General features: G+C 43.8%; 1 protein-coding gene across 2 annotated transcripts in view; it reads left to right on the top strand.

Annotated features, from left to right (window-relative positions):
* SH3PXD2A (SH3 and PX domains 2A) overlaps window positions 1–25,994 on the top strand; it is a gene marked incomplete at both ends in the record, with an annotated part of 225,476 nt that overhangs the window by 155,689 nt on the left and 43,793 nt on the right. Inside the window, 2 exons of one of the 2 annotated variants that reach the window (XM_079536100.1) lie at window positions 3,827–3,874; window positions 12,421–12,552. In XM_079536100.1, the coding sequence (XP_079392226.1) occupies window positions 3,827–3,874; window positions 12,421–12,552 (180 nt within the window). The remainder of the gene's footprint in view (window positions 1–3,826; window positions 3,875–12,420; window positions 12,553–25,994) is intronic. The other variant, XM_079536101.1, reaches the window with a different exon arrangement.

Below are 25,994 nucleotides of genomic sequence, written 5' to 3'. Positions count from 1 at the left end.
GGTCCTCCATGAGAAATGTCCTTGGCCCAGGATTTCTCCATGCATAGCTGAGGAGCTGGGTTGGTGCAAGGGCTACATGGCCAGAGCTATACCCATGCTAAGCCTTAGGACGAGTATGATCCAATTAACCTCTGGGAATTACTGCAGCAATGTTACTGGGCAATATTTACCTTAACAAGATAGAAAGCTGTGCGTGTACTAGTTTAAAGAAAACTGATAGCCCCAGCTGCATGCAACCTGTGAATCTTTGGTTGTATGTTGCTTCTGGCCCATACAGCAGTACTAAATAGTGGATGCTGTAGTCAATGTTGAACTGAATGTTTTGACACTTAAACATTTTGCTGGGGGAGAAAAAAAAAAAAAAAAAAAAAAGGAATCCAGTATCAATAACTTCTGCTGAGAGAGCTGTGGAGGAGAAGGAGCTGCTTTGCACCTGCTGGAATTCACCTGGATGTGTAAGATGATGTGAACCGTGGAGGTGGCAGCTCCTGGGTTGTGGTAACACTGAGCTCGTGCGTTCAGCTTCAGACTTCTGGCTTTTGTGGGTTTTCCTGAAGTCCTCTCTGCCCTAGCTGCACACAAGACAAATAGCCTGCTACTAAAAGAAGATGAGTGGGGCTGTATCACAAGAGTAGCGCGTTAGTCCCCAGCAGTCTGGCGCCTGTTCTCTTGCCAGCAGTGGGAGGAGCAGCAAACAAACTGGTCTCAGTGGCAGCAGAAAAGCTTCTGGTGAAATCTAAATGCAGTCATCTGTTTCTTGTGTTTAGTTCACCACGGCAACTGGCTTAATGAAGCCTTCAAAGCCTTTCCCCCTCTAATTCCTTCCTTTCCTCCCCATCTGAGGCTCCAGCTGACCCATCCCCAGGTCCCCACCTCAGTGGGGGCAGCTCCAAAGGGATGGGGTCCAGTGGTCACTGCCAAAGCCTGCAGTGCTGCTATTTCTGGATGGTGTGGTGGCTCCAAGGACAGCCTCAGTACTCTGCACAGCGCCTTGGCTCCTGGCTGAGTTGTAATTTATGAACCCATGTTTCTTTTGAGCTTTTAAAAATAATTCTGAGCAGAGGGGTTTGTTCTGGCTCCAGCTGAAGCTGACAGTGAGGACCGTGGGGGCTGGTGTTATGGAGCAGAATCGAAACGCTGTTACCATAGGAGTGGCTTGCTTTGAGCAGGCATTTTTAATTTCCCTTCCAAATACTGAGATTTCCCCCCCACCCCCCAAGTCATCTGAGACCAGCCGGCGCTTGGCTGTGCAGCAGAGGGGGAGAGGAGAGGCAGGAAGCGAGGGTTTGTTCGTTTACCGTTACCAATCCCATTGGAAACCAGTTCCAAGCCCCGTGCAGAATTCCAGAAAAACTCCTGAAGGGGAAACCCGGGGCCGTTCAAAGTTTGTGTGTTGCTGGCATGGGCGCAGCACGCATCTGGGGCCCTTGACCTCCTCCCTGTGCCCTAGATCCCCCCATGGCTCTTCGTTTGAGCTCTTTGTGAAGTGGAATCCATCACTAATGTCTGATATTTTTATTATTTGTAGGAGGAACTCTTAGAAGCTGGTAGCAATTAGAGCTTAAACGTCTTGGAATAAAAAAAAAAAAAATCCCCAAGAAGGAAGCTTAATGCTAAGCAGATGTGCAGGAGCAGCTGAAGTATGCTAGCTGCCTTCTGCTTCAGGAGCAGCCCCATCTCCATCTCACTGCTGTCAGGCTGGGGCAGCTGAGAAGTGCTGCAGCTTGTGTGCTGCTCCTCAGGCTGGGGAGCTGCCCCAGGATCAGTGATGTTGTTCCCCAGTTACTGCTTTAGATTGCCTTCTTATTATGGTCTAGATAGATTATGATTTTGATAAGGGAAGAAAACCACTTTTGCTTTCTCTGGAAATAGATAGGAGCTAACATTTTTACGCTGTTGTTGTGGCACGTTGTTCCATGTCAGTTATGAGAGAACACGTGGGTATCTGTAGATGAAGTTGCTGTGAATCTGGGGCTAAACTCCCTCCCTTCTTGGACAGGCAGATCCAGGGAAGCCTTAAACTTGTGTGAAGCAGAGTTGATTCTTTCTCTATTTTTGGTTGGTGGCTGTTTCAGCATTTTGCTTCTGGCTTGTACTGGGGCAAACTGGAATCTTCCTGGTTGTTTCTACATTACATCTGCATTATTTATCACTGCAATATTCAGGTTCTTCTATCTGGAAAAAGATCTGACAGCTGACTGATGTTCATAATTCCCTTCCTGAATGCAGTGGAATTTTATTCAAAAGCTCAGAGACAAGTTGCTGACAACAGCTCCTTCACACCCTTTCCCGTTTGTGCCCTGCGTCTGTAATAGAAACATGCTGTATATTCCCTTTGTAAGCTAGAGCATGAGTTACTCTGCCAGATGATTTCCTGTTGCACTCTAGCAGTGTAGAGCCCCTTTTTTAATGGTAATCCAAAATAAATTACTGTAAGTTATCATGATGTGTTTTGTATTGGACTGTTATAGTGCAGTGCATGGGTTTGGGGGCTAGATGGTTGCAGTTTTCAGGTATTTCCACTGCTGAGAATTTATTGAAAAACAAAGGCCAAATCTAGCTGACCTTCAGTATTGCTCTAACATGATGAAGATTGGGGGCCTGATATAAAGGAAAAATTCAAAGATTTTGCTATTCCTGTAGTGCTGAGGAAATGCAGCAACGTGTTTCTTGGAGCTCTGGTTTCCAGTGGGAATGTCTGAAAGCCCTTTCTCTTGCTTTATATTGTAACTGAGAAATCGCAAGCACGTATGTACTAGGAATCTTTAACTGGTTACTTGGGTTTTTTGGCTGCCTTAATGATACTCTGAGGGTCAGAAGACAGTAGCAAGTCAAATAAGCAAGGGTGCCAGTATGCACTGATCCTCTCTCCCAGTAACTGCAGGGTGCATCTTCCCTGCTGTTAAACTGATTATTCCGGAGTTGAGCTCACTATTGCTAGTGGACTTTAAAAATGATTTTTTGGAGTTGTTTGCCAGAATTCAGCAAGTTCTTAGCCTATCATATAAATACACCCCCCCGCCCTTGCATCTTCTCCCAGGCAGTGTTAGAGCAACGGATCTACCTGTGTTTCTGCCTGTGTTCCACCATCCCATGTAATGGGAATATTTGCTGGTTCTTATTTTGAAATGGGGGCAAACCTGATAACTTTAGAAACATGCTTCCAGTGTACTCAAACAAAACAAGAAAATGTGATTGTTCCCAGAATCCCGAGACAAGTATTTAAACCTAATTTTGTGGAGGGGCAGGGAAAACTTTTGACCTTGTTGATAACAATTGTATTAGCTTTTTCTTTAGCTGGGTTTCTGCCTCATGTTTGTTGGCTAAACATTTGTGATTTAACTGTACCTTTGTATGAGCTCTGTATTCTTCCATGTCTATTATTACTTAATGCAGTTCCACGGTAACAAAATGCTTGCATGTATTGAAGTTCCATCTCTGTGAGTTGCCTGTTGGTCTTACGGGGATCATTAACAGCTGCAAAGCTAAATACTTTTGCAGGTCTGAGGCTTAATGAGTCAAACTGTCTCTTGGTATGCATTTCCTGTCCTAGTGGGAATAAGCTCAGAGCGTATCTTACTCAGATTTCAAATTTGAAGAACTACATGTCAGTTTCACAAGTTCACTAACTTTTATTTTACCTGGGTAGTTCTCATGACTTGACCTTTACGCAAATCCCCGTTGTGCTGACCAAACTCTAAAGAAAAAAGTTGATGTTCCTTTCTGTTTTAATCTGTTTTAATTAACTTTCAAACTTGCTGATATGATTTTCTTCTTTCTCTAATTACTTCCTTCTTTTATGGCTGCCCTTTTCTTGGATTTCCAGTTTGGATGTCCAGTTTGTCTGAGACTCCAAAAAAGAGTGTCGCTCCAGGTAATTTCTTGTGCCTTGCTGTTCTGCATGTCGTGTGTGGTTTTGGAATTCTGTGACTGTGAATTCACTGTCTCTGGCAGTGAATATCCAGGATCTGTTGTGTACCTGTGTGTTGGTTTTTTGTGATGCATGATTTTTGACAAGGATGCTGAATTTTTGGCTTCTGATGCTTCCAAAAGCAGTACATGGCATTTTGCTGTGTGACATCTCCCTTGCCCAACTCCAGCTCTACAGCTCAAAGCAGTTTCTTACCTTGTGGTGGGCTGACCCTGTCCGGCAGCAACATGCCTTCACAGCCCCATGCCTGCACTGAGGGATAAAGGAGAGAAGACAGCTTTTCCACAGTATATAGAAAGGGTGTTTTATGGAACAGATGAGACTGAGGAAGATGCAAAAATGGCAAAAATTGTCATTCTTTCATCCTTCTCAAACTTGAAGTCCGTGGCTTGTGATACTTCCTTCCCTGTGAAGGATATGGGCAGTAAGACAACACATAGGTATTAAGCCAAGGAAGAATGGAAATGCCCCTGCTGCTTTCTGTGCTCAATTTGGTGAATATCCAAGCCAATGTCCTGTTCAAACCCTGTGAGCAAAATCCCACCGTCCTCAGTGGGTGGGTGCTTGCTAGGCAGAGGCTCTTAGTAAGTAACACAGCAGCGATATCAGAAATGCTGACCCAGAAAGAAGTTCAGTACACCCCTGGGGGATGTTCACTCTGAGCAGAACAGGTCTGATTTCAGGTTGATATTTGTACATAATTGCCCAAAAATATCTGAAGTATTCGATCACAGAAGCATGGTGGTTAATAGGTCATCTGGGAGTTCAGACAAACAATGAGACTGAAAAGGAGGGCAGTGTGTTGAGATGATATTGCTTGAAGAGAATGGCAAGGAGCCCTCAGGTGGCCTGGTTTGGAGGTAAGGGAGATACAGGGTTGGTTTTCTCCAGCTTTCTGAATGTCTTGGGACTGCTTTATGTTGTGGTTTGTAATATGGCAAATAGAATACTAAAGCCTTCTGAAGAAAGAGAAGGTGAAACTTTAATCAATACAAATTCCTTCTCTTCTGTTAGCTAAATGCATGTTGCTAGTTTGGCTTCAAAATCTGTGCACAATGAAAGGGTAAATATAAGTGATTAATTGCTCTGTGTAGTGCTCAAAAAGGGAAATGTTGTTACATAGTTCTGCTGAGAAGTCTTCTGGTGTACCAGCCCAGGTCTCTAGCTCCCCAAGCTGTTCCAATTCATGTCATTCAGTTATCATGATGTGTTTTGGATTGGATTGGATTGGAATGGTCATTCAGTTAATTTCTTGTTCAAATGAATCCACAGCTCCAACACTGGTTCTCTTCAGATCAGGCCTGCTGAGGGCTGTATTGTAATATGGAAGTTAAAGGCTCAAGCTTGGATTCTTTATCCTTGGTATCAATCCATGTCTTAGAATGCAGAAGACTGGAAGAGAAGCCAGTCATAGGACACGATCTTGCTCCATTAAATGCAAACTCCAGCCAGGAGATTTAACGTCTTATTTGGGAAGAAGATCATGCCACACTGCCAGATTGTGAGAAGTGCCACAGAGGGATGTAGTGGGTGTCTCTGACTGCAGGCCATCAGGAATGCAGAGCTTCGCACAGCTAGGCAGCCTGCCTTCCCTTGCCATCACTGCAACCCATGTGCCAGGAGGGTGGTTGGGGGTGACCTGACTGCTGTTGCATTCCTTGGCTAGTTGGCTTTGTGCGGTGCAGAGTAATGTGGGTGTGCTGCCACATCAAGCGTGACTGGGGCGAGTGCCAATGTACATAGGTGACTTCAGCCTGGTGGAGGATCCTGTCTAGCAGCTGTGTGAAAATCTACAAATGGTTTAACAGATCAGTGTGCAAAATGCTTCAGTTTTCTGAACTGTTGCTACCTGTAACCTAGTTGGTTGGAACAGCTGTTCAGAAAGCCAACTTTCCTAGAAGTGGAAAGAGGACTCAACATTTTCTTTTTTTTTTTTTTTTCCTTTCACCCTCCTGCCTTTAATTTTTCTTGGCTCTACCTTAAAACTCAGCAGATCAAAAATAAAGAAATAAAAATCCTAACAAGCTCCAGTTGGCAAAGGTCAGCACTGAATTTCTCCATTTGTCAGGATTCTGTTGGAAATGCTGCTGAGCACTCTGGAGAAGGAAGAAACTAAAGTGGAGTGCTCGCTTGAGAGAGTGCCGGGCATTTACGGAGGGCCAAGCTGCTCCTGGTGCTCTGTCCATGAGATTGGTTTTTGCTGCTGGTTTAGCTGAGCTTCGGGCACATGCAGTGCTGGAAGCCAGCCTGCCTTAAAGCTTCCACTTGTCCCATGGTCTTGAAAGCTCAGCCAGATCTTGCCTCTTGGAAAAGCTAGGAAATACTGTGCATCCCTTTCACTGGGGGATGAATCCAAGAGGGAGCCTATTTTCTGCTGCTGTGATAGCAAGGCATATTCCCTTCCTGATGACTGTGTATGCTGTTGGCTTGGGCACCCTATGGCTGTTTGTAGCAGCAATCTCTTGGGCCAAGAGGGACTCTACATGGCTCATGGAGCTGCCATCTCTGCCTGGTGTCTGCATGTGTAGCCAGAATGATAATGACTGGAGTTGCAGGTGCTCTGCGAGCAAGATATTGCTCCATGCACTAAAAGTGTGCGTGCTTAATGTGGACTTGAAGAAAGTGTGTATATGAATACTCGCTCACAGAGAAACTCCTTGTGTGTTAATTATGGCCCCTAATTTGGGATGAGGGGGTTTGCGTACTGACTTGGTCATCCCTGAAAGGGTGGTGCTCAACCCTGTGTTACTCTCAGGCATTGACATTTTGTGTGTTGGATAAGGTTTTAGGCCAAGCTTATTTGGCTTTAAGTTACTTACTGATGAGATCCAAGCTCTCCTATCCTGCATTCAGTCTTCTCTCTTTAATTAGCGGAGTGTCACCTGCTTCTGAAACTTCTCAGAAAACGCCATCAAATGGCTTTGTCATTAGAGAAAGAACTACCTAGCTGATCTCAGGCCATGAGCTGCAGAAACAATGGAGTATTAATAACCCGCTTGATATCCTTCTGCAAATATTTGTTTTCCTCTGTAATGAGACAAAAAGAATTTTGCCGGAACAGTTTTATTGCTAAGACCCAGGGGCTGAAATGGATTTGTACTGAATTCTTTTAGTTATTATGCATGTTACTGAAGCTTCAGAGCTCAGGACTGTTAAACCAAGAGCTGTTGACTGCTGAAGTAAAGTGCTGTTAGAACTGGGGAGACCCCTGCCTACCAGAAAGGATAGAGATGGATCCCCTTTCTTACTGACACACGCTGTGAGTGTCCTCTGTGAATCATTGGTATGCAATTAGAGCCTGAATTTTGGGAAGGGGCTGAGGGAGAGGACAGACTGGAGTTGGAGTATGCAGGAGTATCCAGGAGATGAGTCAAGGGCTGATTCTTTAGAGCATGTATAAGTGGTAGTCCTAGCAAGTTCTCTATTTCTGATCTGAATCCATATTTTCCCCAAGGGGATCTGTAGGAAGCTCTGTCAGTCTCATTCCACTGCTTACTCTAGGAGTGCGTTATTTTAGGAACTGCTTTTGAATTTACTCTGGGATCGGAGCTCTTGTGTAACCTCATGTGCTTTTCATATAAAACTATTTTTCATGCCATGTGCAGGATAAAAATTGCTTAGCCCAATTTTTAGGCTATCTTGAATGACTTGGGGATGTATCACTGGCAGAGGGCTCGAAGAAAACACGCAGATACAATGTGTTTATTTACCACAGAGTCATAGAACTTCTGATAAGGAAAAAAATAAAGTAAGAGTTTTAGTTAGACAAAGAAAATCCATGTGTTTAAAGCTGAGGATGCGATTGTTGAGAGGGAATAGTCTGATTGGAGGATTTTAAATGGGATTGCTGCTGTTCTGGATACTCCTTCTTTTCTTCCCTGCCTGCTCTCAACTTTTTCCAAAGGAATTTCCTTGAGATGCATGAAGGGTTACCCTTCATTGGCTTTAAAAAGAAGCCGTAGCTCTAGATGTAAGCCACTGCAGTTCCTTTTGGAAAGTGTGCAACTCTGATGTGCTGCTGCTTGGTGAGCTGAGGCACTGGGGTGCCTTCTGCCAAGTGCCCGCATGCAAACCCTGCGTGTGCCCATGGGGAACGTGCCAGCTTCAGCCCAGGTCTGGGAAGGAGGACTACCTGCCAGCTGGTTACTCAGTTGTGATTCATGCTCGTGGTGTTCACTGAACGTTTGTGGTTTTGGCTCTTTTCAGAACTTCCACTGACCAGCCCAGTCCTACATCATTTAGTCTGAATCTGTAAACACTTGATTGATAATCATAAAAGTGCAATATAAAGTCCAGCACGCTGTATGGATTAAAAGAGCAGACATGTTTATAGCCTGATAACAACGGAGTACTCTGGCAAAGATCAGGAGTCTCAAATTTCCATATCCAGATGATTTTATTTTTGGAGTCCACTTGGTGGTTTTAATTTTTGGCTATTGCAAAACCATCATAGGTCTTCGCTGTTGCAACACAGAGGAGGAAGGAGCCACTTGGAACGGGAGCTTTGTGCTCTTATTTAGGAGGCTGTCCCACAGTCGCTGGGCTCTGAGTACTGCGGGAGGAACGATGCTCTCTCCTTGCTGCCTGGAGAGGGGGTCAGGGCGCAACAGTGTCACTTCATAGTGCCAGCTCTGGGGGCATGGACAAGCTCCGATGACATTTCTGCCCAGCCCTGGGAAAGTAATCTCAGAGGTGAGGAGCGGGAGGATTGTAAAGTGGAGCCCTATGGAGAGGAGGAGGGCTATCCTCAAGACTTTAACCAGGAAACGGACTCGAGGCAAAAATAAACGGAGAGGCAAGCAAACTCTTATTTCAGCCAGCAATCTGTCATGCGCTCTGCTCTCGGGAGGGCTTGCAAGTTGGAACTGAACTGTAATACTAATTCTGCTTTTTTGGGGGGAGGGTTGGAAGGGAGCTTTACCTGGCACGTCAGCCTTATCCTACCCTCTGCTCTCCATTCCTCCTGCCTGTACTGAAAAGGCTTTCCAAAAGTGGTGCTGTGATATTCATGGGGCATTGCAGTGTGCATGTGAGCTTGCTGGGAATCCTGCCCTGCTCCGTGGGGCTCATGGTGTGCAGGTGTGATCCTGAGGATCCTGAGCCTCACTGACGCATCGTTTATTTAAAGATGCCTATCGGGGTGGAGGACTGAGAAGGGCTGAAGTTTGTGCCTGTCTGAAGGGAGTAATGGAACAGCTGAAACCAGCCTGCCCAGATAACGTGCGAGGCTTCAGATTACTGGGAGAAGCTGTTCCTGTCTCTTCCAGCTCTCCTCCTTCCTTTACTGTTGAAGCCTTTCCCACTGCACAGTGTCTGATCCTGGGAGGGCATCACTTCAGGAACTGCAGGGTTACCCTCCACGTGGCCATGTGCAGCACTCCAAATTTAAAGCAGGGTGAGATGATCTGCTGTAGCTGTAAATGAACAGGCTTATTTGACTTTGATTACTTGTTAGACCAAGGAGTTGTGTGGCTTTTTTTTTTTTTTTTTTTTTTTTTTGCCTTAACAGGAGTCTTGTAACACTTAAGCCAGCTTCTGTTAAAACAGTCTCTTAATTGTAAGTGTTGCACCAGATGCCGTAGTGACAAAGAAGTCCTCCTGTGCAGAACGCTTTATCTAAGCCAGGACAGGGTAGACTGCTGAGTTTCAGATATGTGAATACAGATTGACTGCATCTTGTGTTTTTTGTTTGTTTGTTTGTTTTAAATTTTTTTTATTATTATTACTTTTAGAGAGAGAATTGCGGAAGTGGGTTGGCAGTGCTCCTTCTCTGGGTTTGCTGGCTGGGGCACTCCCCTGGCACACGGTCCCTGGCTCAGCATGGGTGGCTGGTGTGGGATGTCTGCCAGCCTGCACTCCGGCCATGGCCCGGCTTTGTTCCCAGCAGGGACACGTGTACCACACGAGCACTGCTCCTGCCACAGAGGCACTGCTGTCTGGTGGTTTTTGTCCTATGACTACTGCCTAGGAGATAGAGAAGACATATGTGGTGTGTGTGCGCAGCATATAGCTTTGTGAGTGTCCTTTACTCCCTTTGCGATTGTTTGGTCCCTCATTCTGCCTTTCTAAGCACGCTGAATTCTTTGCATGTGCATAAATACATTGCCATGGTGGCTTTTGGTTTTAGTTGGAGAATCCTAGGGCAAAAATGGAGTGGGGGCTATAGGCGTTGCTTGCTTAAATAAAGTGAAGAAAGGTGCTGCTGCTTTTCCCCCTTCCCAGACTGGAGAAGGGACTGTGTGGGAAGCAGAGAAACAGGGGAAGGCATCTCCTCACACTCCTGATAACCCAATTAGTGCTGGTTTAAACCAGAGCACACAAATCAGGCTGATTCATTGTGAACAGAAATATGATGCTTCTTTAGAGTGAACAGCTATGGTGAAAAACTGTATAATAAATCTTAATATTGTCAGTTCACTGCTTTCTTCCCCTGTTCCTGCTGCTGGCTGTGGTTCAGCCATCCACAGAAGAGCTAAATCTCTTAAACACAAACTTCAGGAGGAGATGACTCCTCTTTAAAGAAAGTTAACCTATGGAACATAAGAGCAGTCAGAGGCAGGCTTAGGGAGCACGGAAGTCATCTAATTTTCTGGATTTCTTAAGACCAGTCCAAAGGGAGGCATTGTGATAGTGTTTCCTTTCAGGAAAATGTTAAGTTAATTGCTTTTATTTAAGGATTTTCCTTGCACAGGATGCTGTTCTAATGACTGATGCACTCTTTATCTCTCTTTTGGCAGGAATGCTAATTATTTGTCTGCAGAATTAGTTTGCATCTGCAGTTCAAATACATACATGCGGGCTGCTTTTGGAACTGCAATGCAACACTGAGCATCCTGTGCTTAGCTATTAGTCCCCCAGCTTGTCCAGTGGACAGCTTCAGACCATGCTGCTTCCTTCCTGTCTCTTGTAGCCAATTTGTCTTCAGAGATTGAGGAGACCTGGAGTCTGCTCCTGGCTCTGCCCCCGTCACGTGAAATGGGACTTTCAGCAGGCCGTACATCTGCTGCTGTCTCCCTTCTCCATCTGCATCTTAATCTAGAGAGACGGGAACTGCCTTTTACTGTGTAAAATGTATGATATACTGTTGGTCCAGACAGCTCTGCCTTTATAGACAATGCTGCAATTCAGGAAACCTGTAAAATAGTTTTGCATGAAGGCTTGTGTCTGGTGGCTCTTAGCGCAGAAATCCAAGGTGCTTTTTGTTCTGCTCTGACGCTTTGAAGAATGTGTTTTTGAGGGAAAATTAAGAAACTTTGAGGCTTTCATGACCTTTCAAGGCAATTTCCAGACAGAAGCAGTGCTGTGGTGCCCGTGTTTGGAGGAGCTGAGTATGTGCTGTTTATGTTGCATCAGAGCTGTGCCACATCCGTGCAGCGGTGGCAGCACTGGGATCTCCCCCATGCCTGGAGCAGCAGTGTGCCTGCCCTGTGACTCCTCCCAGGGTGTACAGTTTTGATTTTGAGGTTCAAAAATTCAAAAAAGAACCAAAATGCCCAAGAAAAGCTTGAGGGCAGCAGGGGAACGGAGAACAGTTATTTGCACTTTTTTTCTTCTGTGTTTGTATGAGAGCCTGCAGTCATTGCTCTTGGCTCTGACAGCCAAGAACCTTCAGTACGAAGGAGAAGCAAACAGGGAGGACTGTCTCTAAGAGCTCCAAGAAGGCACCAAAGGGCGATGGAGAGGGAAGTGGGACGCACCGTGCCTGGCCAGGGACGCTGGGCTGTGCTCTGCTCCGAGGCTGCTTCTGCACTGGGGAATGCGGAACCGCGGAGCTGGCGGGGGGCAGGCAGGGGGTGGCCGTGTTTTAGCAAGGATCTGGCGCTATAACTTTTTTTCTTCTTCTGTTTCAAGTAAACACTCCTCCCCGCCCTCCCCTCTCTCCCTCCACCCCACCTCCCTCTCTTTCAATCCCGCTCATGTGTTTCTATTTAAGGGCTGCAGTGCAGACGAATATGATTGGCATCTACAGCCCCCTTTTGACTTTCAGCTCAAGCCTTTAGAGTGGAGAAGGAGCTGAGACGCCAAGGGGAGAGCTGTTTTTCTTTTGGTTTACTGGGGGGATGGCTCAGCTGTGGATTTATGCTGCTTCTGCCCAGGATTTTTCTCACTGAATGGGAGCAAGGATTGTGGAAACCATGTTGGGAAGAGGTTTACTTTCAGAATCCATCATGAAACTCTGCGACTAAAACACTGTATTTTCGGCTCCTTTTCAAAAAAAAAAAAAAAAAAAAAAAAAACCCAAAACATTTTTTTTTCCTCCCCTTTTTCTTCCTCTTCTCTCCAATGTCCCTCTGTGCTGCTGGGTTGTGGGCCAGAGGAGGCTATTTCTATATGGCCAGCCATTTGGGGATATGCTGCGAGCCAAGGTTGTTTGCTGATTTGCTTGGCTCTGGTGACAACTTGGCCTGTTGTGACTCGGATGGACGGAGGTCGCTCTCGAGGAGCCATGGCTGGAAGCTGGCTTACAGCTTGCTTTTTCCCTTCCCCAGGTGCTGATGCTAGCTCCGAACCCATGATCCTGGAGCAATATGTGGTGGTGTCCAACTATGAGAAGCAGGAGAACTCTGAGATCAGCCTCCAAGCTGGAGAGGTCGTGGATGTCATAGAGAAAAATGAAAGTGGTAAGACAACTTTGTTGCTCATCCTTCTTTCAATGGTCAGATTTTTTCCATGTGTTCCTGTTCTTTCAGTTTCTTCACCACTGCTCGTAGCCGTACGTTAGCTCCATCTGGTACAGTTACTATGTCTGGCTGAGGATGTTGAAGTTTCTCAATGTTGATTTGGGCTGGGGGCCAAATGTTGCCTTCTACTGTAAGAATGTTTCATGGGTTTTGTGTGTTAATTAGCTGAAGTACACTAATGGAAAATGAAGGTGAAGGAGAGAAGGGTCTGCAGCTAATGAAGTTGATGTATAGTAGATGATCTAGTTGCCCTGCTGTCTCTTTGAGTCTCCGTCAGCATTTCCATTACTAACTCCCTTTTTTGGAGGATTTATAGGATGAGCATTTAAAAATTGCTTGGGGTGAAACTTGGCTTGACAGCTTAGCCTGTGGCCCAGAGCTCAGTAGGGAGGGAAGGGAATGTGTGTAGATAAATACATGGCCGTGCACAGCTTCAAAACTTCTTGCAGAAGCGTTAATTGGGGAGTTTAGAAGCAAAGAGGCAGAGCATGTAATGTAAAAGTAAGATGAAATCCCTTCTTCTGCCATCTGTGCAATAACTAGCTTGTGCTTGGAAAATGAGATTCTTGGCAAGTGTTTGTATAGATGTCTTTTGTGTGCTTTAACTCTTGGATGCCTGCTAGCTTCGAGTCAGCCTAAACAAATGTATGAGACTGTGTACATGGTGGAGCAGGTTAGCAGCTGGTTTAAATAACTGCCTGTCTTCAGCAGCTCCCCTCCTCCCTCCAGCGCTCCTTGTGCATTAATCCAAAGCAGTTGTCCAGGGCTGTTCTCCAGCCCACTCGTGACTTGTGTGTCCTCATCCAGAGGAGCTGCTGGCGTTTGGAGCCATGCTTGCGAGGCTCGTGCTGTGGGAGCTCCGCACGCAGGCTCTCCTGGCTGGCTGGCTCTGGAGTGCGCTGGCAGGGGAACCGGGACGCCCTGGTCAGGGGCTTAGGTCTATTTCTCAGAGCTCTGAGTCAGTTCATCCATAATGACGATCACGCGTTGTATTTATGTATTTCTTCAGTGGAGTGGTAATTTCTTTGCTGTATGAAAGCCTAATGCTAGCTTGGCTGTGTGAAGCAGTTGCTGGCCAGTGACTTACTGTGGTGTCCAAAGGCATAGCGTGTGGGAATGCACTCACTCGGGTGAACAGAAATGCTTGTCCTCTGGATACTGACTGTATCACTTGCAAAGCTAGTGAAGACCAAAATGCTAATTTGCTCCACTTCAAAGCTCTCACTGTGATTTTAAGGGAAAAAAAGTCTTGATTTCAACTCTGGACTAACGGACAAGCCTCCTCCCTTCGGAGTCTGAAGGCTTCTCATTGTCAATAGTGGGCATTACTGCTGTCAGAACAAACCTGGCTATTGTGGCAACTTGTGTTCATATCCATGATATCCCTGCTTTTGATAATGGCTTATGGTACCTAGGAAACTAGGTTTAAAATAATGCAAGAAGCATCTCTGAATTTCAAATGACAATTCCCTTGTTTTGTTTTAATGTGGCCTCTCTGCCTTGCATAGTTCACAGTGTCCTGTACCGAGCCACGTGGTATGTGGAGATGCATGAGGGTTTAATTTTAAGTAGTGGGTCCAGAAATGCGATTCTAAGGAAACATCCTTGAACTTGGGTTACAGTCCTTGAGACTGTATTCTCAAGATGCTTATCACCTAGGCTTCATGATGCTCGTATAAATAAGAAGAGATATGAAGCGTTGGGATCAGCAGTCATGCCTGTATGAGAAACCATGGCACCAATTGATGTACAAAGCATCGCTTGCTTTGGATGCTTCTCTGAACTGTTCTGGCGAGGGAATAATATTTTAGTTTGTCCACGAGCAGGACTCCAAACGTACACTCTAACTCTCTGTTGGGTTAGGGATACCACAGGAATGACTTCAATACTTTGAATTCTTGTCTCTTCTGGAAACTGGAATGGCATGTAAAGGAACTAGCTGAAGTTTTCTGAAGTCTGAGCTTTTTAAGCTTGCAACGTGGATTGAATGCAGAACCTGTTTAGTGTAGGAAAGCGTGTCTAGAATATGTGGTTATGACTTCTAAGAACGTGGGGATACACTTTTTTTTTTTTTTTTTAAAGAACATAAGATCATTTGGACTATGCATGTGGGTGGCAGTTCACCTCACTGTATGGTTGTACTGTCTTCGAAAGTGTTGTAAAACTAGAGCTGTGATGATATAAATTAAGCTCATTCTCCTCCCATACCGAGAAAGCAGTGATGAAGCAAGGTGTTAAGTATGGCACTGCAGCAGGGACAGTGTCAGCAATGAACTTTTGCCATGTGTAGCTCCTCAGAACAGGAGGGAGGGAAGAATAACTAGATAGCTTACAGTGCCTTTAGACTGAACAGTGTGCTTTGAATGTGGTGATGGTTCTGCTGGGCAAATGTTGCAGACTTTCTTGTGTGTATACTTGCAAATATGGGGTTTTGGAAGGGTTTTGTTTGTTTTTCAATATGTACTTTGGGAAAGCTAAATAGGGTAGCTAATAGGCATGGCTGGCTGCTTGATTTTTGTTTCTTTTTTTTTTTTTTTTTTTTTTTTTTTAAAAGCCTTGCTTTAATAGAGTTGCATGGTGATGCCTAGGGATGTGTTAATAGTTCTCTTGTTTTCCAGAGTAGGAGGAACCTTAGGTTGGCTCTGTTGCACAGCTTTGTAGGGAAGAAATACCTTGGCTTTACTGGCCAGATGGCCCTTACACAGTGATGTTCAGAAGCTGTATCCAAACAGTGCCTGTTTCATGTCCTTCGGAAGGTTTTCTTCTGAAATGCTTCTAGGGCCTGAGCTAATTATCATCTCCCTGTTTGCCTCCAAACTGCACATCCCTCTAGAAGGAATTACACCATTCTTTCCAAGGTTGATATATCAGGTAGAAGCAGAGGGGGAAATAAAAACCTTCCAGTGTATCATATATTGAATTCTTACCTGGTTATTATCCATTAGGTTAACTTCATGTTAAGTGTGTTAAATTTACCATGTAGCATTATTCAGTGTTATATCTGCCATATAAGCAATGGGATTTGAGGCATCTTGCAGTCAGACCTATTTGAAACAGGGTTGTATGAAGTTGTCTTCGTTACTGAACCAATGGCTCAGACTTGGATATCATTTCAAGTAGAGACTTCTGTTTGATATTAAGACTTTAAAAGCAAAGTCAGTGTAGCATGTGGTGAATAAATCCTGAAACCTTTCATCTCTGTTATGAAGCTCATGGGTCACTGTAACCTGACTGTTGCTGCAATTGCCATGGAAGCAAATTTTGCTGGACTGGAAGATGTCTGTAGGACTTCAGTGCTTCAGAACAAATTACTCAGTTATGTACCAGCTCTCAGTCTTTGAAACACGTTTTTCTGGGGGGAAAAGAAATCTTGGTTCAACAAAAGTTGCCTTTCAGACCTTCCTCTGGATAATAGTTGCATGAGTGGAAGGTGTGCTGGAATTATCATTGTTTTTAAACTCAACTGGGGAGGGAAAAGCTGTATGTAGCAATGGTCAGAAATGCATCAGGATTGAAGTGAAGGTTTACATTCTCTCCAGCTGGTGTCTGGGAGCAGGCTGCAGTTGCAGGGCTGTGTCTGATGGGTTTGTTTAAATGTGCTGTGTAGCCAACATGCACCGGCCAGCTCTATCTAAACATCTCCGTGTAGCTTTGGGATAGCAATGTAAATAACTGACTCGAGTGTTGTCTGTCAAGTGCATTTGTTTCTCTTACACCTTAACTAGAAAAGCCTCGTGGAATGATCTGAAGGTATGTATTTGTGTTGGAGCAGTGAAATGTGACTTTAAAGCAGGAATCTGATGCAGATTTCTTTGAGGTAGAAGGGGGAGGGACTCGGCTCGAGCAGCTCCCTCCTTGCCAAGTTCTGTGTGGATGTGGCTTGAAACGGTCAAATTATAAACTGTGGCAGCAGTGTTTGCAATGGAAAACCTGACAGACAGGGAAGCATAAGCACATTCCAAGCACCTCTGCTGCTTGGCTGTGTGGTGGGATGGGGCTCTTCCCTCACAGCCCCTGTGAGCTGCTTCTGTTAGGGGAATAGAGGGATGCCTCTTCAGTGGGGCTGAGCAGGACGTAACTGTTTCCTTTGCAATTACATAACTGCAGACAGATTTCCAATATTATATTGGAAGCTACAAAGCTATTGCAGCTAGTGTAGTTTCCTCAGGAATGAGAGGGCCCTTTGGGAAGGGAGGCCAGGGTGTGGGGCACAGCAATGAAGTGTCACTATGAGGAAGGCCTCTGCTTGTTAGGGTGCCCTGGCTTTGGGGTCCCCAGTGTCAGACCTCTATTCCATGCTTACTTTCCCAGCTAGTATTAATTTTCAGTCCTATTCGTTACAGTCTTGGTTTCTTAATTCTGTAATGACAACTTCCTGTCTCACATCTGCTTTCTGCTGCTTCACCTCTTTCTCTAGGATGTTACCATCTTCACACTCCCTCATTTGTACATGACAGGAGTGTGGCACTGTGTGCAATGGTAGCAAATGTCTTTGAGCATTAGATTTATCTTGCAGAAGTTGGCCAAAGTCCAGTGCACTTCTGTTTATTCTAACATATAAGTAATACTTCAGCAGTTTCCTAGGCTCCTAATATTGATGGAGCTCTATACTGAGTCACAAATACAACTACTCTGTTTACTTCAAAAATGTCAATAGCTGAGCATCCACCAGTTGGAAGTGTTGCCAGACACTGTATACTTAATTGCCGTCATTGTGCTTTCATTGTGCTTTATTTCAGGTCAAGTGTGCATGCTGGCTTTCCCTGGAAATGTTTCTTACAGAGCATTTCAAGAGAACATTGTCCAGTGGATGTGACTCCTGTCTTAATTTCTGTTTGTACACCTAGCCCTGACCTGATCTTTGCTCTGAGAAAACTAATTCTTTGCATTTCCATTCCTTCCCAGCATGGCTGTGTATTTGAATTGCAAACTTTGAAAGAGACCATGTTGTGATACAAAAAGTAAATACTGTCTAGTATAGCGGGCCATTCTTGAGCTGTGCCTGGAATTTTAGGAGAAGAAACAAACACTTAGGTCAAATGCCTTTCCTCTAGCACTGGTGATTTCATCCAAGAAGACAGGTTTAGGTAAGTGGCCAATGCTAAATGCTTAGAACAGCCTGTGTGACTGCTCTTCTGTGAATCAGTGTTCATAATTCTCTAATGAATGGAGTTGAATTTAAGAAAGGATCATCCCAAATTCTTATTTTGAAAAGTAAGAGCTGTCTTCAGACTGCAGCAGTGACACCCAGCATCCTGTTTTGAGCTCACTGCTGCCTTACTGCGTTCCCTGCCTTTCTGCAGGGAGCCCTGCAGCAAACGATACTTGATCCATGTATGAATCAGTTCCTGTCTTACCGTGGTTTTCTGCCCAGCATATGTACTAAGGCAGTGTATGTACTAAGGCAGACAAACACAGGCCGTCTGAGGAGGCAGGGTGGGTGATGAGGAATGTTTGGCTAGAAGTTACTGGAAAGTTGTTTAATATCCTAAGAAAAAGTCTTTGTAGAAGTTTTTCCTCCAAACAAGGACAATGCTGGCAAAGCGTAGATGCCTTTCTCCCTCAGATGCTTGCAGTTCCATGGCTGAAGAAGGTTTCTCTGTGCTGGCAGAGTTTCAGAGACCTCTGTGTTAAGGGTAGCAATGCATGAGTGTGAGCACTTGCTTGTCTCAATTGCAGCAGTGTCTTTGACTCTGTCTTCAGGCTTTTTGGAGTTGGTGATCAAGGCTGGTTGTTCTCATGTTTTGTTTTGCAGCAGTATAAGCAAAGCAAATTCTGTTGGTGTGTCTGGTGGGATTTATTTTAAGCTTTAGCTGTCTGGAAGCTGGCGTCTGTGGAGGGAGCCGGGATGCCTTGTTTTAAACTAGTCAATGGAAAAGGGGTCATTTGGGTCAACGGAGTATTGGTAGGATGAACTGGAACATTTAAACTAATCCAGGCTCTGTGCTGACTCCAGATGAAGCCTGAGACAAGCCTAGAGCAGAGATAGAAGTGGATGGGATGATTTGCTGTAGCCAAGTCATCACTGGAGATCAGTCCTTTTTGGGAACAGAGTGACTGACCAACCCTGCAAAACAGGCTCTCTCTCTTCCAGTGGCCTGTTTGCAAAATGTTGAATGGATGGAGAGAACTCAACACTCACACCAGAAAAAGCCAAGTCAGCAGGAGATGAGGAGGAGCCCTTCTTCCTCTGCTTTTGCCCCTGGGAACCCAAGGGTGGGGTGACACTGTCTAATGACTTTAGCAGCTGTACTAAGCTGGAAGCGGCCCTTGACAGCCTACTCTGACCTCTGGTGATTCTGTTTTGTGAGCATATTCTAATCTGTTCTTTGTTGCCTCTATTCTTTTTTCTTGGTTTTTTTTTTTTGGTTGGGTTTTTTTTTTTTTTTTTTTTTTTCCTAAACTAATTGGATTTTTAAATGTGTCTCTGCAAGGGTAAAGAAGTGGTGTTTGCTTTCCCTTTCTGACTGTTAAACTTTCAGTCAAAGGATCTTGATATGGCTGAACCCTCATTCAAGTTTTGAGAATTTAGCTTGGATTTACTGTATTCATAAGGGAAACATGCAGCAGTGTTTCTGATGCAGTTGCTGCTGAGCTGTGTTTGGCGGCTGCCCTGTACGTGAGCTTTGAAAAGTTATTTGAGGCTTATGTTTCTAAACCTGCCTACTGCTTGAGCACCACAGTACCAACATCTCAGCTGAGGTTGCTGTATAAAATTATTGAATTATGAATGTGTTGTAATATTCATGCTGCTATCTTGTGGTATCTAAATACTTTTCTTCTGCTCTACTTAGTAACTTACATGGCAAGCGTTATGTGTTTCTGTGTTCAGGCCTGGGAAGGGAATTTGCCAAGCTGGAACCAAAGCAGGGCTGTTAATGCTCTGGTTTCATAGGTATTTTCTCCCACTGTGGAAAATGAGATTTTCCTCCATTGCTGCCTCTGAAATGACTGTGTTTTGGGGGCTCTGCAAAGGAGTTGAGTGGGCTTCTGCTTTTGTGCTCAAAACATTTGTTCGGCCCTGTGGCAAGGAGAGGTTGTCCTTTAAATTGTAGGATGATGTTTCCATTTTTGCTGGGAAGCCATTCTGCATTTCATAGACATTGTTGCTTAGTTTGTACAGCTCTGAATTGCGGTGTGTGCTTGCTCTTTCTTCTTGGTGACAAACTCACCTGGAACATATGAAACATGGCTGTGCGTTAACTCTATGCCTTTTGCAGTGCCTAACTGCTTAAGCTTTCCTGGAACACCTCCAGATGGCTCTGGAGATCTGCTAGGAGGGATGTTTTGCTAGATGGGATGGAGGAGTTGATGGGCAGCTTGCTGTTTGGGTCCTACTTGATTTGGGAGCCACTCAATGTTTTACTTAAGTGAGCTTCAGTGCATTTGCTAATATAATATATAATATCATAGTGCTGATGCTAACTAGTAGTACTGCTTCCTCAAGTCTCTCTTAGAGACTTTTGATGTTATAAGGCATTAATGATTGTTTTCCAGGCACTGCAGCCCTATTTCATTTCTCCTATAGAAAGAAACAGTAATGATTAACATGAGGTATCATGAGGTTGCACTACTAAAAGCATTTTCCTCTTGAATTGAGCTTCACATCTATCTATGTAGAATTTGCTTTCAAATTGCCGTTCCTGGTACTTCTCTCCAGTTGGAGACGCACCAAAAAATGAACTTCCAATCTGAAATCACACTTGTAGCATACATTTACCTGAAATGCCTTGAGCTTTATTTTCATGTTTTTATCTAGTTCCCATTGCTTCTCTTAACCTTGGGCAACAGCTATTCTGGCAGGGCTAACTTAGTTATCATCTTTTTCTTCTTTACGTAGCCATCTTAAGTCCAACCACTTCAACTTCTATGTTCATTTGCCTTTTCTTTAGCTGATTTCATGTCTCCGTGGGACAGTTCTTTTTCCGATCCCACCCCCCAGATTTCTTTCAGTTAAGGGAAGGGTTATTGCTGTAAATAGGAAGTCTTCAGATTTATTAAATATGCATCTACTGATCTGTGATTTTCCCCTCTGCTGTCTTCAAAGCTTCCTGTTGAAGTAAATGGGTTCCCTTTTAAACTTCCCTCTATTTAACTTGATGCAGAACAAAACACTATTACTGTCAGAGTTGTGTAGTTCTATAATTTCTCTAGAGAGTGCATTTCCCCTACTTGGAAAAACCCAGCAGGGCAACCCCACTCGCCAGGGCATAGCCTTCATGCAGGTGGGCTTGAAAAAAGTCCCACAAGATTGCCAGGTCAGTATGAACACTCTTCTTGTTCCCAGATAACTTTGAGGGTAGTTTGAAGGGAAAGTCAGTGTCAGCCCTCACAAAGATTGTTGCTGTCTGCAGCTGCTCTGACTTCCCTATATTCCAGAGGATGAGATCCTTAACTCACTATCTGGGAGCAGAGAGGGAACACGTCTGTCTGGACTTCACATTTGGTAGGTGTGGACGTGAAGTATCCATCAGCACTTCTGAGACTGCCCTGATGATCTAGCTGCTCTGGGAGAAGATGGGAAGTGATTACTGCAACCATAGACTTGGTACTTTATTTCTTTACTAAGGCAATTCAGCTTTGGAGGAATTGCGCATGTCTGTTAAGTGTGAAGAAGCCAATACCAAAAGCAAAGCTACCTTTAAGTCTGCTGTACAACACAGCCAGGAGCTCCTGAGTGGTAGACTCTTTCCCAGACCTCTGTAAACTTCAGTTCTGAAATTTCCAGCTGCTTACAAATTCACTCCTTTTTCCCTTCTCATCTAATCCTGCTGCACTGAGCCTTTATACTCAGGCAGAATAGTTAAAGCTGTTCTGTTTCCACTGCATACCCTGTTTGGAGCCCAGGATGGCAGGCTGAAAAGGAAAAAATTTTACACACCATCCCTGATTGGAGCCTTTATTCATTACCTCCTCTGTTTGTGCAGTCACTGCCAGTTTTGGGACCCTGAAACCTGCCCCAAGAAAATGTTTCCAAGGAAAATCTGCTTTTCATATTAAAATACATACACTTTCTAATGATTGGGTTTCCTATATCAGCCAAATAGGTCACAAGCTCAGCATTGCTGCAAGGAACTACCTGGGGCCAAGAAGATACAGGGCTGTTATGGAGATCTTCTCATCTGTCCCGTAGTTGCCTTGTGGTCTTAAAAATGTATATGTGTATGTATATGTTAAGAAAACTATATATATATTTTTGTATACAATATTTTTATATTTATATTATATATAAATATATATATATTTATATATATATTTTATATATATATAATATATAATTATATATTTATAATATTTATATACAATTTTTTGTATATATATATAAAATATTGTTATATATAATATATAATATATATAATATATATATTATATATATATATATGTTTTAGATCTTTGTAACATCAAAGTTTCTTAAGAAAGCAAGTCACAGTGAAATAGCTTTAAATAAGCCCCCAAAACACTAAACCTAATACACAGTGACGTCTCCTGCCCTTTGCTCTAGTTAATCGAGAGCAATTATACACAAAGGCTTTGGCTCTTGTGGTGACTTTCAAGCCTGTTTTTGGTTGGTTTTTTTTGTTTTTTTTTTTCCAAAGTAAGCAGAAGACTGATAGTGCATTTTTATTGTGTCAGATGAGGACGAGATTAATAAAGGATAGAGTAGATTTTTTTTTTTTCCTCCTAGCTGCACAGAAAATAAGCAGTTCTAATAATACTTTGGCAGTAAAATGAAAGCTGTAATCATTAGCAGACGCGTTTCAGTTACAACAAGTAACATAACTCCTTACTTTTGGTTTTCATGTTAAAAAGAGTTCAGCTTCCCTGCAGACCAATTTTTTGTCCATCTTCAGATTAAGCAAAATCTATAAAAGCAATTGCCTTGCTTTGGAGTTTCATAACACAGTCAGATTTAGGGGGGTGGCTTGAAAAAGGGGCACATGTCTTCCCTTCTGCCCCTCAGGCAAGGACATCAGACTTTCCAACATTCTTGATGGAGACTAATTATTTTTTGGTAGAAAGATGTTGGCTCATGGCTGGATTAACTGAAGTAGTTCTGGAAGACGCAGGGGATGAGAGGGGCTCTCTGGGATCTCTGTTTTACTGGCTGGCTTCTCTTTACTATTTTTATTGGCAGGTTTGTTTTTTTGTATCTTGATACTGTGTGACTTCATCTGAAAGTTTCACATGCAATGGGACATCACTTTATTATTTCAAATGAAACTGAAGTGCAGTTATATTGGCAACATAGTTGAATTTCAACTTGATAATAATGCCAAGTATTTTCCAGACTGTGCTTGAATCCACTTCTATTTCTCCCCACCATGCAAACGTGTGCTGGAGAGACCAGTCTCTTGGTCTTGAAAGTTGTTTTAATTCTGTTTGCAGAATCACCTCCTGCTGCTCTTCTCCTCTTATGTTGTGTGCACACACCCTTTCTGGTAAGCAGCACATGGGATGGGCTTTAATGAAAGCATATTTTTCAGCAGCTTGGAGGGGCAAGGCAGTGCTGGATGCACTCACACTACAGACCTAGCTTTGCTCCTGTATGACACAGCTGCCACGTGTTTGCTTAAGAATCCTGAGCTGGTTTGGTACTTGGATCAAAGAGAAAATAAGCTGCTGCATTTTTATGATTAGCAGCAACTTGACTAGCTGGCCTAACACTGGCAAGTACATGCACTGTCTGACAAGCGTAAGCAAACACCTTCATGAATTGATGTCTTGAGGCGTTGTGCTGGCTCTGGAATGATGAACATAAGCGCAGATGAAATCTGTCCTCCTTAAAGGACAATGCATCTGGAGAATTCTAGCTGCATACAAAATGAAATACAAAATTGGAATAGCAAATATCAGTATACTGAAACACTGTATGGGACACGATGAGGGTGGCAGCAGGGTGTGTCTCCATACAGAAGTGAGCCCACGTCTGGAAGAGTAGCACTTAATATCAAACTTGAATCATGGGCTTGAACTTTGGTTAGTTCCTAAGTAGCAATTTAATCTCCCACATGGCCTTTTATAGCACCTGTAACATAGTATGTTCAGGGATGCTTTTGTCTTAGTTGAGCATACCTGCAGTTTTGGAGTGGATAAAAATGAACTGCCACTGACCACTTGAAACCCTAGGTTTGAACTCGTGGCCATCTTCCACCGTGCCCTGGAAGTCACTTTGAAGTCTGTGTTTGAGTATATGCAGGGTGAAGACACGGTGAACTGACGTGAAAGAGTGAAGGTGAAATTCTTTCTTTTAGAGGCAGAAATTTCCTGTTTGAAAATAGGATCAGAAACTTGAGAGCCGGTTTGTTTGATCTTTTTTCTTACTCTTGTCTGAAATTCTTGCCCTTACCAAGAAGGAAACTAAGCAGATCATGAACCACAATTACAGGATGGCTGCATGTTCAAGATGTTATTGCAAATGATTCTTCTTTCATGTAGACCTTTCTTAACCAAAGCCTCTTTCTACAAAAGTAGGATGACCAGAAATGGTCACTTCTGTCACCAGGCAAATGGGATAACTGAGCCTTACAGAAGATGCTATTTGCTCCTCTTGTGCACAGCAAGTAGATCTGGTTCCTGAACCAGCTACAAATTAAACTATGAACTTAGTCATTCCAGACATCTTTGGCGTATTTTAGGAGCAGACTCTGCACTTCCTGGGCTTTTAGCCTATTAATTTTAAAATAAGAAATGCACGTCTGGAAGTTGGTATGTGAACCCTCACACTCAGCTGAGAACTGGGAAGCAAAGCCCCTCTTTCTGAAAAGTATCAAGGTTTGAGAACTAGCCATATGAAAGGGTGTTTTTTCCATCGTGCTCCAAGGATTCTCCCTTGCAAACAGTCCTAGATAGAAGCCACCACCCAGAATGTGCGTGTGGGCATTTGGAGACTGGACAGTACTGGGGATGTTTGGTGAGTTGCTTACTGTCACTGGTTTAAACTTGGCTCATGTTAATAGGAATTGTTTGGTGGTGTTTGAAAGAAGTTGATACTGGTTTCAGGGAAATTTCCATTACAGCTGAGATGTAGCTACCCCTCGCAGTGCTGTAATGGAGGCCAGAATTGAGGCCTCCTTGCATCTTGCACTTGAGTGGCACAAGGGCCTTTTTTCCAGTCACTACACTTGGAGACCAAGTGCCTGGTCATGCACATGTGTGTTTTAAGGGCATCATGAAAGTACAGCACCAAAAACAATCACTGGACCGGACCCATCCACATCTCTAAGTGAAGACTGTGGGTTTGCAAGCAAGCTGCTCTTGTTTCTGTAAACCAACAGAATCAGGTCTTTGAATCTGTAGTGCCAAGTGCTTTCGCTGTCTAACTAGTAATTCTTTTGCTGTATCCCCAGATCATATCAACCTTCCTCTTCTCTTGTTTAACCAGACTCAAGATTAGCCAGACTGTCCCCAAGTAAATTGGTAGAAAATTTGGTAGAAATTTAGTGAGCACTAAACAGTGAGTAGGGGTGGCCTGAAGCAAGCAGAGCTGAGTGTTGATGGGGATTAGTGACTTCTTATTCCTTTCCTCCTGCACCTTTTGCAGGGAATACTTTATGGTAAATGCTTTTTGATCCTTTTTGAACAGCAAAAGCCTCTGTTAACTTTCTCCTGTCAAGATGTTTTGATCTGAGGAAAATGTAATGTGGTGCATTCCTCAGTTAGGAAAACAGAAATTCCATGTTTCAGCAAAACTGAGATTTCACCTTAATCAACCTTAACAGCATCATGATGCTGAGGCCTTTTTCTGTTGCTCTCCAAGCTGCGCTTTCATTGGGTTTTGGTGGATGGACCAAAATTGCACTTATAAGGTAGAGCTCTGAAGTCAGACCATCCATTGGTATTCAGTGTTTTTCTTGAAAGTGAGTTGGCAGGGAAGAGCCTGTAATGCTGTAGTTGAGCACTGAGTTAGACTCGGTAAAAGCCATTGCTTAAGGAAGTTTTCACAACTGTAGTCATTCAGCTGGAGCCATGACGGAGTTCAGAACTGCTTATCTTTGATTTCTGAAGCTGAACAGTAACTCCGTCTGGGAGAAAGTTGACTTGTAAAGGCTGGAAACAGCGAACTTCCACCAAATTCTTGGTTATGGACAGTACTTTCCACTGGTGACAAGAAATAGCCATTAAAAAAAATGACTGAAGAGAGAACCAGAGGTGGAACAGATAATTATATGAATAAATGTAGCTGCTTTTATTTTCATGGTGCATACTCTGCAATGTATCTGTAGCCTCAGCAATGTCCAGCCTTGTAACAAATCACTTGTCTTTGGGGACTAGTGTCTCTTTGGGAACAACTTGCTGTTTTGACTTTCTTCTGAGGTTTTTAAAGTGGGATAGAAAGAACTGATTAATCCCATAAGCTGTACTGTTAATTCAACAGAGTTGAT

Source organism: Tetrao urogallus (genome assembly GCF_951394365.1).
Source record: "Tetrao urogallus genome assembly, chromosome: 5".
In the NCBI taxonomy this organism is placed as follows: domain Eukaryota; kingdom Metazoa; phylum Chordata; class Aves; order Galliformes; family Phasianidae; genus Tetrao; species Tetrao urogallus.
This window is presented reverse-complemented; position numbering and strand designations above follow the sequence as displayed.